The following is a 17,470-nucleotide window of genomic DNA, read 5'->3' as shown; positions in this document are numbered from 1 at the left end:
ACTGGTTTCGCAGGAGGAACTTGGCCCTCCTGTGGTGTAGTAATCGTTACCCTGAACTCTGGATGAAGCAGTTACCATGCTTATTGATATAACGAGTAAACTCACAATCACAAGAAATGCGGTAAAATTTGGGGGCTAGCAAAAATAATTCAATTCCATGAATAAACTTGGTTCACATGCTTATATTCAGGTTATTAGGTCAGATCCATAGGTCTCCAAGTTCCTTTAAAAAGATTACTTGTGTTATTTCATAAGAGACTGCCATGAGTAAAATATTTTATCATTTTCCGTAATAAGAGCAACTATTTCTTTACCTTTCAAAGAGTGTAAAAAAATAAAAGGGTTTTTTTCCCTGTGAGATAAACGCAGAGTTAATAGGTCATGCTCAGAGTTCCTTTCTATGTGTGGACCATGTAGGACCCTAGAAACGCCTGCTCCTGTCATGCGTGGAAGCTGTAGACCTGCAGAAGGCAGGCAGGTGGCAAAGACTATTCATTCAGCGTATATTTATTGAGTGCCTGCTATCTCCGGGCATCATGCTAGATGTTGGGGATACAATAATGAGAAAGGTTCTGACCCTGCCTTCTTAGAATTTGCATTCTAATCTGGAGGAGGCATGTAGTGAATACACAAACAATTACATAAACAGAGCAATTATAGAATGTGATAATTCCCATGATGCACCCATAGGGTGGGGGCGGGGCCCTATTTAGACAGAGGCATTCGAAGAAGGGTCTCTGGCAGGGCAAAACTCAAGTGCATTTTAGAAGGCCACAGCTGGCCTCTTTGCTGGCTGCCACGGCCATAAATGTGTGGCACTTATTGTATTTGATAGCTAAATGTGTGCCATCTGCACCCAAGAATTAGAGAGAATCCTGTGGGAACCCTGAGGGGACCTACAGTTGGTGACTGCCTGAATAGGACTGAAAAACAGCACAGATAATTTATTAAATGAATGTATTTTTCCTTGGTCATTTAACATTTATTGGCACTAGGTTTTATTCATTTTTTAATGCATAGATGACCTGAAGAATACTTAAAAATAAAACATGCAAGATCACTGTCCTTGGCCATTCTCTAAAAAATTATTTTCACAACTGTATATAATCCTCATCAAACACGTAAGAAATGCATCTATAATGTAATTCCTTCTTATATTATTAGTTTATAATTGTTAAAGGCAACATGATTTTGGTAAAAGAATTAAATTTTACAAAAATCGGTTTCATTTTCAAAATCTCTACAATAAGGCATTTAAAATATACTAGAGTGAAGGGAGAACACAGTTATCAAGTAACATGACCTCTATAGATAGAATTTTCCAATTTACATTCTTGCTCTTTCCTTTTTACTAGTTGAACCTTCTTATTTATTTATTTATTTTTGGTGAGGAAGATTGGTCCCGAGCTAACGTCTGTGCCCATCTTCCTCATTTTGTATGTGGGATGCTCCCACAGCATGGCTTGATGAGCGGTGCATAAGTCTGCACCCAGGAACCAAACCTGTGAACCCTGGGCCACCAAAGTGGAGCACATGAACCCAACCAGTATGCCACTGGGCTGGCCCCTTATTTTTTGTTTTTTAAAACTGATCAGTGGATCACGTTTCTTAAATAAAAATATGAGAAAGGTATACACACACAAAGCAGATTCAGATTTACAGCAGGAATATTAGACTTCAGTCTCTTTCAAGAAAATATAATTTACCCATCCATCCAACCATCCCTTCAATATTTACTGAGTCTACTCAACTAATAGGTAAAACATGCTAGAGCTAGAGCCATGTATTATGATAGTGCTGGCCCCCTGGCTGGGCGAACACTGTTCGTAATTCTTTCTCTGCATAGTGACTGTAGCAATTCTCTGCAAGGCATGTAAGTAGCCAAAATGTGGCTAGATAGCCTAAAGTAAGGAGCAATTTGAAACTATCCAGCCAATGTGATAAAAATTGACCAACAGAATAAATTCTGGAAAAATACATGGGGTGGTTTACTTAGGAACCCAAAAGAAAAGAAAAATAATTATACTGCTGAGGAAGTTCAGTAAGGCATCCGATTACAACATAAGAGATCACTAGGTTCTCTATATGTCAGTTTAGAAACATGAGTATTAAAAGGCTCCTTGTTCAAAATAGCGAGAAAAATAGAACATATCTAAATATAAACTTATCAGGAAATATGCAGGACCTGAATTAAGCAAACTATAAAATTTTAATGAGGAACATAAAGACTCGAACAAAAGTAGGGAAGATTGTTACTCTTGATGACAGGATTAAATGCTGTCAGAATGTCCATTCTCTTTTAATTATTTTAAGATTTAAAACAGGATTCGAAGGGATTGGACGAAATTTTGCTAAAATCTAGTAGACTATTTGAGACAAACAAGCACATTTAGAAATAAAAATAATGAGGTTGGGGGGGAGTAGAGGGACTACTGGACATTGAAATATATTCTAAGGCTATAATAATTAAAATAGTTTGGTACGTGTTAGGGATTAACCAAAGATATCAGTGGAGCCAAAGAGAATGTCTAGAAAAAGATTCAGGCATGTACAGTCATGCGTTGCTTAACAACAGGGATATGTTCTGAGAAATGCATCGTAGGGCGATTTTGTCTTTGTGTGAACATCACAGAGTATACTCACACACACCTAGATGGGATAGCCTACTACCCACCTAGGCCATATGGTACCAATCTTATGGGACCACTGTCATATATGCAGGCCGTTATTGACTGAAATGTCATTATGTGGTGCATGACTGTGCACTGATTTAGTATACGATAATAGTTGTGCTGGGGAAAATGTCTAAGCATTCAAAATTGAGACATATTTTTCATATAATGCAACCACATAATTCCAGATGAATTAAACATTTAAATATAAAGGATAAAGCCATACTTTCAGTTAAAGATGCTACATTTTTAATATATGCATTTAGCTCTGTTCCCTTCTAGACCCCACTTAAGCAGGAATAAAATGGATTTCTTAAAAGGTTTAAACGCCCACAAGAAGAAAGAATGGGAGAGTAAGTCACAGCAACATAACTTGGGAGATTAGAAAGCAGATGAGCTGGTGGTAATGCAGACCTGATCTCTAAGTCTGCAGTGGGGCAGGCAGAGAAATGGCCCAAACACACTGGAAACCCCCCAAGGCTCAGGCCCGATGGAAGTGGGTAGAAAGGTGGGGATAAAAAATAGGAGGACTGATTCACACTCTGTTTAATGAACAGTTATCCCCCACCCCACACTGGGAAGCAGCTGCCCTGCCCACCCAGCAGAAGCCAGAATCTCATGCTCTGGAGAGGGTCTTATAGGCACAGTTGAAAAAAAGATACAGGGCTGAAATCGGAGGGATTGAGTGTAAGTTACACACTGGACATCAAGGGCTTAATCTTCTTCCCAGAGTTTCAGAAGACACACACAGCCAGATTTATACACTCTAGGCAGGATGCTAGATGTGTCTTCCCTGGAGGATCTGACAAGTCCCAGAGAAGCGATATAAAGATCCCCAAATCAGAGGCTCCCCAATGAAATAGTTCATTCAGTTCACTCTAGTAAACCTAAGACCAGCTCTGCAGCTGGCCAAAGAAAAGTCCATTCCAGACGGGGGGATGGGGAATCCCACGTTCTATCACTCACCCCAGGAAACACCTGATTGAATTGTTCCGCCTGCCCCTTGGATGGATTGGTCCCTCTTGAGAAGCCTTTGGCCCAGGCATTGATCCCTGGCCCCACTGGTTCTGACCATGCTTGCAAGACAGATGGCTAAGGAAGCACATTGCAATGCAAGCAGACATGTTTGCAGCCCCTGGCCATCTAGTCTAATCTCAAGGGCCCTCATTGCTCTTTAGCAGTTCTTTCATTTCAGTCAACATTTGTTAACTCCAATAGCAATAATTAGCACACTTTTCACTTTAATCCCTCAACTCTACCTTACCTCTTATTTTATTGAGAAAATGAAGGCTTTCTCATGTGAATGCCTCTTCATATCCAAATTGCTCTCCAATTTTTTTGACCCATTATCTTCTCCTCTGTACAGAGAAGGTGTGTCCTCTTTGTTTTCTAAACCTAATGAGTCTACCTATCTCATGATCTTGTTTCTTCCAACCTGCCCTGGGGCCTTGTCCCACCAATTCTCATTCCTTTGTCTTGCATCTTCAATTCATTCCCTTTGCCCACTTGTGTGAATCTGTCTAGTGGACACTGTGATGTGCCACTCAGAAGCCCTTTCAGGACTGAAGGACTTATTCCCTGGATGCTGGGAGTGCTCCTGGAAGGCTGCCCTCAGCCATCACCCCGCTTCAGGAATCGCCTCAGCAGAAGAAAGTGACCTCACTAAAGGTCACACCTCCTTCTCGGGGCAGCTCTTCTCGAATGACTTCATGTGGGGGCTACAAGGACCCAGCCCTCTCACCTCAACTGGGGACAACTCTGAAGGGCCTTCCCAGTGTCAGAGCTCCTCGTGTGTTGGCTGAGGTCTTCACTGAGACTACATCTCTATCCAACTTCTCCTTCTGTTCAATCTTCTCTCCTTTCCTTGCTTCACGTAGTTGTTAAACCTAAGAGAATCCCTAGGTACTAATCTCCATCTCAGAGTCTGTATCCCAGGGTACCCTCTCTATGACAGTATGTCTGTAAGTTATGGACGTTTAACAATTTGATAGGTAGTACCAAGCTGCCCTTCAAAAAAGCTGTACAAATTTGCATTTCCAACAATAAGGTAGAAAAGTACCTTTTTTTCCCCACACCCTAACTGCCAATACTAGATATTATCAAACTTTCAAATCTTTGCCATTTCATAAGTAACAGCTAGTGTCTCATTCTTGCTTTATTTGTGTTTTTAAAATTATGAGTAAGCGTGAGAATATTTTCACATATTTGTTGGCCATTTTTATTTCTTTCCCTTTCATCTGCTTATGTTCTTTGTCTATTTTCCTATTGGATGGCCATCTTTTATATATTGATTTTTAAGTGCTCTTTGTATAGTAAGAAAATTGCAAATAAGTTTTCCAGTTTGCTGTTTGTTTTGGCTTTGCTTAAGACGTTTATTTGACCATTCAAAAGTTTTACGTTTTTTTTTCAGTTAATGTTATCAATATTTTCCTATGCTTCTTGATTTCCAGTCATACTTAAACTAGCATTCCCCATTCTAAGATTTGAAAAATTCAATAGTATTTTCTGTAAAACTTAGCTCAAATGCCATTGCTCTCACAAAGATGTCGCTGAGTACCTTGACCAGGAGTTATCCCCCTAATTCCTCTCTCCCTTTATATAAATCACATTGCACATCACATTCTGCCTTATATTATAGATATTTTTATTATTCTCTAAACTCTTCTATTAGATTTTAAGTTACTCAAGGAAGGAACCCTATTTTAAGTATCTATATATGCACTCCAGTATCTTAACTGGTACTGTTGGATTTTGTGGTTCTCTTCCACACTAAGGGTGAGTGATAATATATATTTATATCTATCTATCTATCTATCTATCTATCTACTATCTATCCATATCCCATCCCAATCGCATCCTCGCTAATAAGCTATAAATTTGTGATCATTATTTTGTGGCTAAGAGAACTCTTGGTTCTACCATCTCCAGACCTGAGCCACACCTATCAAGGACTGACTGCAAAAGCAGCACATGAAGAGTGAGGTCTTAAGGCTTGCCAAGTGACAGGTGACCAGAACATCCTAGGTAAGTAGACAGGTCAGGCAATATGGTTCCTAGCAACCAGAGTGGCGTGTGTGGAGCCATAGCACAAAGTTGCCCTCCCTCTCAGACACACACACACACAGACACTCTGTAAACAGAGCTGAATCATCTAACAGCATGACCATTCTACCCCTACCAATGGCATAGAGTCCTCCTTTGCCACGGCTGGTGAAGAAGTTCTTGATAATGTTGAAACCAGCTACAGGTAAGTAGTCAGGCTCTCAACTAGTTAAATATACTGAGTTATCAGCTCAGTTGGATTAGTCATTGCAGCTCCTATGCCCACTAGTCCTAGTTCTGGATTCACTGGTTCCAATTCCTCTCTTCTCGTTCTCTCTTGAGCCCATTCAAATATGGCTTTCATTCCACCAAAACTCCTCTTGTCAAGGTCATCGGTGACCTCTGTGTTGCTAAACACAATGGTCATTTCTCAGTTCTCACGTTACTTGACCTGCCAGCAGTAGTGACCAGGCTGATCCCTTCCCGCTCCCAGAGGGCTTCATTTGACTCCCAGGACATAATGTTCTTCCAGTTTTTCTCCTGCCTCACTGGATGCTTTCTTCTCCTCCTTTGCTGGTTCTTCCTCTGCTTCCTGAGCTCTTAATATTGTGGTGCCATAAGGCACCGTCCTTGGACCTCTTTCCTTTTCTATCTATATTCACTTTCTTGGTGATCCCATCTAATCTCATGGCTTTCAATACTGTCTATCTGCAAGCAAATTTCAAATTTTATCTCTTCCAGCCAGATTCATAGATCCAACTGCCTACTCAACACCTCATTTAGATGTCTAATAGACATCTCAAACATAACATTCCAAAATTGAACTTCTGATCTTTCCCCCAAATCTGCTCTTCTCACAGTCTCTCCGTTTCAGTAAATGAAAACCCCGTCCAAGTAGTTTTTCAAACGAAAAACCCTGGAGTCATCCTTCAGTCTTCTCTTTTTCTCACACCCACATCCAATCTGTCAGCAAATCTAGTGACTATACCTTCAAAATATATCCAGAATCTGATCACTTGTCACCACCACCACTGCTTCTACACTGGGCAAGTTACCTAACTCTTCTGTTCTCTCCTTCCTCATCAGTGACTTAGGAGTAATAACTGACTATAACTTACAGGGTTAATGTGTGGATTAAAGAAAATAGTCTATGTCAAGAACGAAGCACAGTGCTGAGCAAATAGTTGGTGCTCAATAAATGTTAGTTTTTATTATTTCTGGCCTTTGTTTTCTAGAAGGTTTCAAGGAGATTTGACTAGTAAAATTGAAGCCATCAGCTCCTTTTCATAATAACTGAATTTTGTTCTTCAACACATGCAATTTCCATTTTTAAGATTTCAACTAAATGGGTTGAAGAAAATAAAACATGTTACTGTACTCATGGCTTAGCTTCTGAAAAAGCAGAAAAGTGAAAATTCACCTTACCCAGTAAAACTGTCACAAATATGACAAAGAAAGCTTTGATTAACACAATGACAATTTGAATCATTGGAATTCTTCTCTAGCTTGATTAAGAGTAATTTTCAGCTATTTAGAAGACTTTAGCCTAGAAAATATTTTTAATTCAAGGTTATATGGGATTATTACATGTGATATTGCACAGCTGTCTACAGCACTAGCTTCACAACCTGAAAGAACTTTGAGGCTATGCGGAAACTCTTAGGGTGTTTCTACAGCGACAGCGTGCGGAACAGCCATCACTTGTATAAAACGGCCTCATGTTATTAACCTGTAGTTGCACTTAATCTGTCATCTCGACTAATTATTAATAGGTAGAAAGGTGCTGGAAAATCCTTAACAGTATTATATGAGGTGTCAGCAATATTACAATAAACCTGAATTAGACAGGAAGCATCTCAGGTAAGTGCCCAAATGCATAGATTAGCTACATGGATATTGCTAATAGATTAAGAAAAACCGTTGCACCATGTAACCAGAAAAGTGGTTTCAGAACATTTAACTTGTCCCTTTAATGCAGTCACATTGCTAATATATGTGTTAAGAAATGTTTTTTGAATAGATAAGAAAAACTGTTCACTTAATTTCATTTTAATGTTTATGGAAAATCACATTTATTCTTTATTTACTCTCATTCTTTCTCTCTCTCATTCTGCATATATATATATATATGTAAAACATCTACCATGTGCTGGGTAATGAGAAAAAGCAATGGTGAAGTGCTTTTATTACTTAGCTCTTTGTAAAAGTACTTTTAACCTTTTGCATACAAGAGCTAGGTAATAATGACCTTGAATGTTTTAAGGGGGGTGGGGAATAACCCCAATGTGAAATTATTAAGCGTTGACTGTGCTTAATTTGATATTATCTTTTATTTGTCCATATTTAATTATATATTAAATTCTGTGGTATTCTGATATATATGTGATACATACAATGTAAAAATTTATATTTCACATTATATGCAAAAGTTACTTAGTAAAAATAAACTTGCATTGTTACCTATTGTGGGATCATTTTAGCTAGTCCATATATACTTTATATGCTAATTTTTATTTATTTCTTTATTTTTGTAGGAAGTCCTGGCTGAGCAAGGTTGGAAGTCCTAGTTCTCGCATTGACCGCACGAACTTTTCTAATGAAAAAACCATTTCTAAACTTGAATACTCTAATTTTAGTGTTCGATACTAATAAAAGAGAAATAAAAATTGTACTGCTTATAATGCATAATAGACATTATATACTCTTAACTCTAGATACTAGAATAATAGTAGCAGAGTAGGGTGAAAAAAGGAAATTTCTGTTCTGAAAGCTACAACATTGTATATGTTACTAAAAATGTCTTACACTGAAATACTTTAGCTCAACTATGTTTCTAACAAGCAAAAATTTAGTATTCTAAAATAAAAAATGTCATTACAAAATATTTAATACAAATATTTAAACTTGTCTCATGGAATCTTTAATTGTAATGAATATTATAGCATACATGTTATTTGGCTAGACATAAAATAATAAAGTTAACCATTTAAACATTATTTTTAGGTACTGTTGTCTGAATTGAATTCTAAAACCTTCTGGGGGCTGGCCCAGTGGCACAGCAGTTAAGTTCTCACATTCCGCTTCGGTGGCCCAGGGTTCACCAGTTTGGATCCCAGGTGCAGACCTACTCACTGCTTGTCAAGCCATGCTGTGGCAGGCGCCCCACATATAAAGTAGAGGAAGATGGGCATGGATGTTAGCTCAGGCCCAGTCTTCTTCAGCAAAAAAGAGGAGGATTGGTGGCAGATGTTAGCTCAGGGCTAATCTTCCTCAATAAATAAATAAATAAATAAATAAAACTTTCTGAATGATAATTTATTAAAGTTGAGTAATTTGTTTAATAACAACAACAAAAAGAACCAGTAGTTAGATATAAATGTATATGATATCAGTATAATCATAAAATAATATCAATAAAGAGTTAATTTTTAAAATTCTGGTTAAATGAGAACATGATTCCATACTTAGATTGGAGCTACTTCATGCTTTCTATGAACTATATTATTCTGCATAGTGAACAGATGAGTGATGGCAACTGATAAGAACCCACAATTTCAGGATAGCAAGCAGCAAGTGTTTGATCAACAACCATGCATGATGGATGTCCTATTAACCAGAAAAGGAATTCAGAGTCTAAATAAATCATCTACCCCCAAACTTCACCTATCATTTGGGAATTTTCACATGTAAATGATAATTAATCAACAGAGTATTTAAGGGGAAGGTTCATTTCTGTATCATAGAATTCTACTTTGAAAAAAGAAGAACTTTAACACAAAATACTGGAGAATTTCAAATGTTGTAGGTATATACTTGCATATATCTTTCAATGATTTTCAAATTTTTATAACGGAATCCTTCATTAAAACAAAATTTTACATAGAATTAATACATAAAGCAAGTGAAAAAGCGCAACTGGTATGACTGACATAGGGATGGGGGTCCCTGGAGTCCTGCACACTTGGTGTCAATTTCCCTCCTGCATCTTGTCCTCCTTGGACAATTTCAAATCCCTTGGGAATAGAGGTTAGAAACCACCGTTCTGTCTATGGAACAAATCTCCATTGCTACCCTCCATGGCATGGAGAAGGAATTCAGGCCCCGCTCCTCTACCTGCTGCAGGATTAGAACTGAGAGAAGGAGATTAGGGTGGACTGACTTTGTTCACTTGAAAGGTTAATTGTATAGATGATGATAATATTGATATCAAATACATATAAGATAATACATTAGGGAATGACAAAGACTTTTTTTTAACTTTCCAAACATACTTAGAATAAAGAACTTCACTATTAATCCCATCATCATGTTAAGTGTTTTATGTGTCAGATATTATACAGGAGAATCTATTGTGATATTCATTTGAGTTTTGCTCTGCTTGTACTTCCCCACTCCTGGTTCAGGAAAAGTAGACAAGTCTTTGTGTTCCCTTACCTCAGGGAGGGTTTTGATGCCAGATCCCCTGAAGACAACTTTTCTTCCAAGGTTTCATTTTAAAGAAGGCGTTATGCTGTGAGTCGAGGAGAAAGACAAACACTAGGCCTTCTAACGAGTAAAAGAAGCAGAAATGGCAAGAGCCAAGAAGACAAGGAGATTATCCAAGACTTTGGAAAGAGACCAAAGGCTGTGGATTTCCCAGGAGATGGAGACTGCACCTTTCTCCCCAGCAGCACCTCTAGGGGATGGCTAAACCTGAGAAGGGAGCAGCTGTGGTGCACCCAGGGAGGTTGGATCCCAGGCCTAGGGCTCCCAGCCTTAGCAAGATTCCTGTCCCCAGAAGTGCTGCAAAGCATCCTGACCATAAGGGGCCGTGCTGGCTTGGATAGTAGTCATGGTAACCCATCTGCACTGGAGACCAGAGAAATTCTCTCTGCATAAGACCCTTTACATGGTCCTTCTGAGAGAGGGTGCAAAGCACCAGGGATGACTAAAATTTAACTTCCATCTCCCAGACCCGATGGGGTATGAAGCAGGCTCAATTTGATTTAGAGAAAATAAAATAGACATTTCTTGCACACTCAATTTGGAAACAAAATCTGTATCTCTTTACACATAGAAAGGCTAAATGATTTTGGAAAAATATGATCTCATAAGTGACACCAATATGTCACTTTTTATTACCCTGATAGCCTCTGGTAGCTCCCTTCCCAGCTCTCTTGATAAGAAAATCACACTTTTGCTGGCACAGCCTTCTCACAGCACAAAGTGAATCACGTTAGTCAAGGTTGCTTAACAATTAATCCATAACTAAATTCTACTGCTGGATGAAAAATGTAGATAATGATTAAATATAGATGTTCATGAATGGGTAGAAAGCAAGAAAAGAAAAAGGTAAAGCAATTTAAAAAATGTGTTATTGAGCCCAGGTAACACATCTTAACAGTAAACTTAATATGTCAAATTTCATTTGGAACTGACAGAGTGAATTTTTAATTTGCATATCATATTTTAGCTAATAACAAATCTTGATAGGTTTTGTTTTGTCAGAATGAGACATTTTGAAAACCAAGAAAAAAAATTAAAACATGAGTATCTACTTCAGTGACCATCAGTGAGGAGTCCACATGCCCACACTCTCCTCAGGAAGCAACAAATCAGAATTAGGGGATATGATTTGTAAAAACATATGAACTATTATTTTTCATATTTATATAAAGTATGCATATCTTTTCAAAAACCTAACCCAAGAAGTAAAGCTCAATAGAATCTTCTTGGCTGGAGGGAATATGCAAAAGACAGACTCTTTACCAGGTAGGGCACATAGAAACAACAGGGGTGTGGGAGAGACGTGAGATTTTTCTATTAGGTAGGGTATGGGCTTCTAAGCTTGAGCAGAAGCAATCCAAGTTTCATGTGAGACTGGGAATCTCTCAGTACAGGAGAACACCTTGCAGCCTGAAGAATGCTGGTGCTTCAAGAGTAGGTGTTCCCATTAACAAAGGGCAGAGAAGCACTGAGGGAGGGAGCTCACCGGTGGGGGGTTGTGGGGGGCAGGGTTCTGGCAACAACACCCACTAGTTTGACTTTGCTGGAAGCTGGTCACCATTTTTACAACTAAATATTTTCAACCTTGTCTACTGAAGGAATTTTTCAGAACCACATATCTCTAAACTCATAATTAGAGACAACAGGAAAACATAATAATCCGCTTCCTAAAATTAGTTTGTATTTGGAACTATGTAGTCCACAGATGTATTTCATACAGGAGGTCTCCCTGGCCTCCGTTAATATAGATGTCAAAGAATGTTCACTACTTGGTTAAAAGGAAAAGATTTTCATGTCTGGAACTAATTTCAGGAACTAAAAACAGGCAGCATGATATGGTAGAGAATAATCTAGTCTAGGAATTGGAAGACCTGCAATCTGGGCCCAGCCCATCCATTAATTAGCTGTGTGCCTAGGTGTCCACAACTGCAAAGTCAAAAAGCTGGGCTAAATCAGGACTTTTCACAGGATTCCACTAAAGCAGAGGCCTCCCAGGAGCTGGCAGCGGGAGAGCTACAGAAGAACAGCGAGAAGGATGAGCAGCTTGAGCTCAGCCCGGGCCTCCGATCAGAGCAGCCGTGCTCTACCTCTTTCGTGTAGTAGGATTCTCCATAAGACGTCTTCGAGAAGAATTCTGCCTCAAATGAAGAAAAACAAAAAGCAACAACAACCAAGATGATGAGTTTAGTATCTGGGTTCTTCTTTTCTAAATTTCTCTAAATGCTAAACTCAAATGCATTTCCTAGTCTCTTGACGACTTCTGTCAAGCCAGTGTGGTATGTATACTTTACCTTTAATCATTTTCATTGAAATATGCATAATTTGTGAAAAGTACTCTTGGAAATAAATTCTTATTTTTCATAGTGGTTTCCATAAAGGTCCCTGGTAGCTAAAATATTTCAGAAATTGATTTTCTGTTTTCTTTTGTTTCTATTTTTACGTTACCAAAAAAATATATACGCAAGAGGATACAAATATATATAATTACTGGCTTAATTAAAATGTGTTTTATAAGCATGTCTTGGAGATGTTAACCTGACATTTAGAATTAGGCGTAAAAGCTAATTTTCCTTTTCTTAACTGGTTCAAATGGTTTTGAATAAAGCCAAAGTCTGATAAAAATTTTAAATATTAGAATTTAAAAGTCTAGTTACTGCATGATCTCATTAGCAGTCTTTTCTATAAAAAGTGGGGGTTTCCCCCTCTAAAGAGCATGGTTTTTATTTCTCCTCTGCTGGAAGGTCAGTATACATTCTTGGTTGGATGTCCAAGATACTTTCATCTTCAAACTACATTTTTCTTTTATTAGTTTTATTTTTCATGTTGGCACAGTGGACTCTGCAAGTAGCAGTGGATGCAAACCTCTAATGTGGCTTCTTTTTTTTCTTCTAACTTTTTACAAATACTAGAAGACACATAGAGAAAGAGAAGATGCGGGAAATTCATTGTATTGGAAATGGAGTTTCCATTTCAAAACAATTCTACAAAGCAAGGATTACAGTCAGTCATTTGCAAGCATCAAGGCAGAATTTCTATCAAATTCAGTGTAGGTTAATCCGGATTGAGAACACTCTTGCAATGCTTACCCAGGAAATTGGTGTAAAGTTGGTGGACACTATGTATCATTATTTTTGCGACGCACTATCTACAACAAGATTGAGAACACACTTGCAATGCTTACCCAGGAAATTGGCGTAAAGTTGGTGGACACTATGTACCATTATTTTTGAGACGCACTATCTACAACAACCAGAAAAATGGAGCAGAAATCCTTCTACTCCTCAGGTACTATCTTCTGAGGTAGCAAAGAAGAATCAACCTTCCTCTCTCTGATTCCAGCTACCATTCTTTCTCCACTGATTGGGATAACATAACTCCTCAATCACAGCAGGCCGGGAAGAGAAGGACACAGGGAGTGGCATATTGGGCAGTCCCTTCACTTAAAGCTTGGAAGTCGAGGCAAGGTAGCTTCCTAAGTGTTCGTTTTATAATTATTCTTCATGAATTATTTTATACATCTTTTCATAGGTATGATGTATTTCATAATTTTAAAAAATTTTAAGGCTCCTAGAAATCTCATAGCAAAACAATAATAAAATACTGGATTAGGGCACATCAACCATTCCAAGGCTTTAGATATGATAACGATCCCCTCTGTCTGTTGGCAAATACCAGTATAGAACCAAATTCTCCTCAATAAAAGACGAATACATAGGAAACAAAAATCAGCCTTAAAATTCAAAAAAGCACTACAGCCAAGGTAAGTGGAACATTATCCTTTAGAATCAGGGGAAGTACCTATCTCTAAAAGTTATATATTATAGGAAAAAACAAAATTCCAGGAAACATCTGCTTATGTCCTCAACAGCAGGTAATGGAAGTTGATCTTTGAAAAAAAAGCAGGGAGCTTTTGGGGAGAATATGTGCAGGTTAAAATAAAATATATGGATTAAGGAAAATTAGCTGAGATATAAAAATCATATTCTGAAGAGCAGGCAACACACCCCTATACCTACACACTTAAGCTATGGACGGATTATAGGAATCTTCAAAGGGAACAGGAGAATTGCAATCCATTCTGGAATTAGTAATTGGCAAATTTCACTAGTGATGTAGAGCTCTGGTTGCCAAACCCAGCTGATCATCAGAATTACCCAGGGAGCTTGTCTAAAGTAGACTTATTACTGGGCCCCACCTCAGACCTAATGAATCAGGATCTTCCATGGGTTTTGTCCCTGAATTTACATGTTTAAAAATATTCGCAGGTGATTTTGACAATTTGGCAGGTTTAGGAAACACCAGTGTAGAGAATAAATCTGAAAAGTTCATCAGGAAAGTAGAAGAAAGAACAAAGAAAGGAAAATGTGAGAGACAGAGAATGATTAATTTGGAAGAAAGACAGCACATATCTAACCCATCAACAAATCAATGATAGAAGTTTGTGGGGGAACAAGCCAGAATATTGAAACAGAAGGAAAAATCAGTTAGGATAGAAGAAAACTTTCTTGAGTAAAAGTATGTAGCTATAAACAAATATAGCTCTAAGTATGTACAGTGTAAAGTTATACAGCTAGGAAGGACTTACATTTTAAGCAAAAACTTCTGAAAGGAGGCCCATACATTAAGCCTGGCTTGGGGCCGGCCCAGTGGTGCAGCAGTTAAGTGTGCAAGTTCCGCTTCTGCAGCCCAGGGTTCACCGGTTCGGATCCCGGGCGCAGACATGGCACTGCTTGGCAGGCCATGCTGTGGTAGGCATCCCACATATAAAGTAGAGGAAGATGGGCACGGATGTTAGCTCAGGGCCAGTCCTCCTCAGCAAAAAGAGGAGGATTGGCAGCAGTTAGCTCAGGGCTAATCTTCCTCAAAAAAAAAAAAAAAAAAAAAGCCTGACTAAAAAATTAATTGTTAAGATAAACAAAATCCTCTAGCATTCACCTCAAGAAGAACCTAACTGCTGCCCAGTAACCGCTCTGTTTCTCTAATCCATTTACTGTCCCACCCTCCTAGACAACTATTTCATACTAACTCCTCATTCAGTCATGGCTCTGCTTCCTATTTCCAGCAGAAGAGAACTTCCACAAGCTCCTACCCACCCACCCACATGTGTGCCCAAGTACTTCCTCTCCTGTCCTGCTTGTTACCAGAGATGAACCATACATGCTCCCAAATGAAGCCATGCCTGGATCCCATACCCTCAAGGATACTGCTTCTGCAGTTCTCACTTCTGCATTATCCATTTTTGTTTCCTATTGAATGACTCTCTCCCATCAGTCTGCAAACATGCTATTATTTCTTCCTCTCTTGACCCCTCCAGCTACTGCCACATATCTCTTCCTTTTACAGATAAACTTCTCCAAAAAAGTTGTCTACACTTGCTGTAAACCAATCCCTCCATTCTTCATGAACCTGTTTCCATCATGCTTTTGGTCCCGCACCCGTCTGCCAACACTCCTCATATTATCTCCAATGATTCCATTCCATTGTTGCTAACTCCACTGGTCAATTGGTCAATTCTCTGTCTTTCTCTTACTTAAACTGATAGCACTTTTTCCTCCTGGCTTCCTGCATATCACACTCTTGATTTTCCTCTTACCTCATTATTCACACCTTTGCAGTCTTCTTTGGGGATTCTTTCTCCCCTCTTCATCTCTCCAACTGTGGAAGATTGGAGGGTCCCCCAGCTCAGGCCCTGAACATCTTCTTTTCTTAATCTATACTCATCCTTTTGTCAATATTATTCAGTCTCATAACTTTAAATATCATATACATGTTCACAACTCCAAAATTTACACTTCCCACCCAGGCTTATTCCCTCAAACTCCAGATTCATATAACCAACAGCCTAGTCAACATTTCCAATTGTACTTTTATTAAACCTCTCAAATTTTCATGTCCCAAACTAAGTTTCTGTGCTGCCTGGGTCCAAACTTACCCCTCCCTCAGGCTTCCCGCACCTCAGCTGATGGCTCCTCCTACAGATTTCTCCACCTCCACTGATGGCAACATCACATTTTGAGACGCTCAGAACAACAACAAGAAAGTTATCTTTGACTTTTCTCTCACGTTCATGCCCTGTTGTCTCTATCTTCAAATGCCCAGGGTTTGCTTAAAAATAATCCAGTGGGAGGAAGGGAGGGGCACCAAGTGGATGGAGGTATAGATAAAACAAGATTAAGCATGAGTTGACAACTACTAAAGTGGGTACACAGGGGTTCATTAGGCCATTCCCTACCCTTTGGTTATATTTTCCATAATAAAAGTTTTAAAAATATATGCTTGAATCCCACCGCTTCTCACTAACTCTAAGGAGAACCCCTGATCCCAGTCACCACCACGTTTCTATAATAGCCCCCTGACTAAACTCCCTGCTTCCGCCTTTGTCGTTCTTCAGTCTGTCCTCAACACAGCACCGAGCGATACTGTTAAAACAAATCGGATCACGTCACTCCTCAGCTCAAAAGCTTCCTACTGTAATCTATTTTACTCTAAGTAAAAGCCAGAATGACAGTGGCCTCATGGGCCCTATACAATCTGGCCTCCCCTATGTCTTTGACCTCATCTCCTATTACTGCCCCCTTGGTCACCCTGCTCCAGCCACGTGGAATTCCTTGCTGTTCCTTGAATGTCTCAGGCATCCTCTGCACGCTGGCCTTTCCACTTACATCTTCTCTGACTTATGTGCTCTTCTCCCAGATGTCCACGCATCACTCCCTCACTTCCTTCTGGTCTTTGGGCAAATACCACTTTATCAATGAGTCCTTCCCTGATCACCTTATTTATTTATTTGAGGAAGATTAGCCCTGAGCTAACATCTGCTGCCAATCCTCCTATTTTTTGCTGAGGAAGACTGGCCCTGAGCTAACATCTGTACCCATCTTCCTCTGCTTTCTGTGTGGGACACCTGCCACAGCATGGCTTGCCAAGCGGTACATAGATCCGCACCCAGGATCTGACCTGGCGAACCCCAGGCTGCCAAAGCAGACAGTGCAAACTTAACCACTGTGCTATTGGCCGGCCCCCTAATCACCCTATTTAAACCGTCAAACACGCACTTCCCAAACTTCCTATCTACTTCTTTACTTTCCCCATGGTGCTTATCACCATCCAACTACTATTCAATGGGTTACTTTTTTATAGGAAAAAAACTTACACATTAAATTCCTAATACCTAATTTGGAATGATTAAGTGGTGATTTCACCAGAAAATTTTTAGAATTAAACACTAATAGTATAGAAACTGAATTAGCACTTTGTCCTTAAAAGCAGTGTTT

At 39.1% G+C, this 17,470-nt stretch overlaps 1 protein-coding gene across 2 annotated transcripts in view; it reads left to right on the top strand.

Moving 5' to 3' along the window:
- Window positions 1-8,710, top strand: part of ACYP2 (acylphosphatase 2) — a 152,588-nt gene extending 143,878 nt beyond the window's left edge. Inside the window, exons 4-5 of one of the 2 annotated variants that reach the window (XR_006888472.1) lie at window positions 5,601-5,696; window positions 8,249-8,379. Coding sequence is in view for 1 of the 2 variants with exons in the window: in XM_046660301.1 (XP_046516257.1) it covers window positions 8,249-8,363 (115 nt within the window). In the remaining variant the exon portion in view is untranslated. Of the gene's footprint in view, window positions 1-5,600; window positions 5,697-8,248 lie in introns of both variants that reach the window. The other variant, XM_046660301.1, reaches the window with a different exon arrangement.
- Window positions 8,711-17,470: the final 8,760 nt, after the last annotated feature.

The sequence above is a fragment of the Equus quagga genome, chromosome 5, assembly GCF_021613505.1.
Source record: "Equus quagga isolate Etosha38 chromosome 5, UCLA_HA_Equagga_1.0, whole genome shotgun sequence".
NCBI classification, from domain to species: Eukaryota; Metazoa; Chordata; class Mammalia; order Perissodactyla; family Equidae; genus Equus; species Equus quagga.
This window is presented reverse-complemented; position numbering and strand designations above follow the sequence as displayed.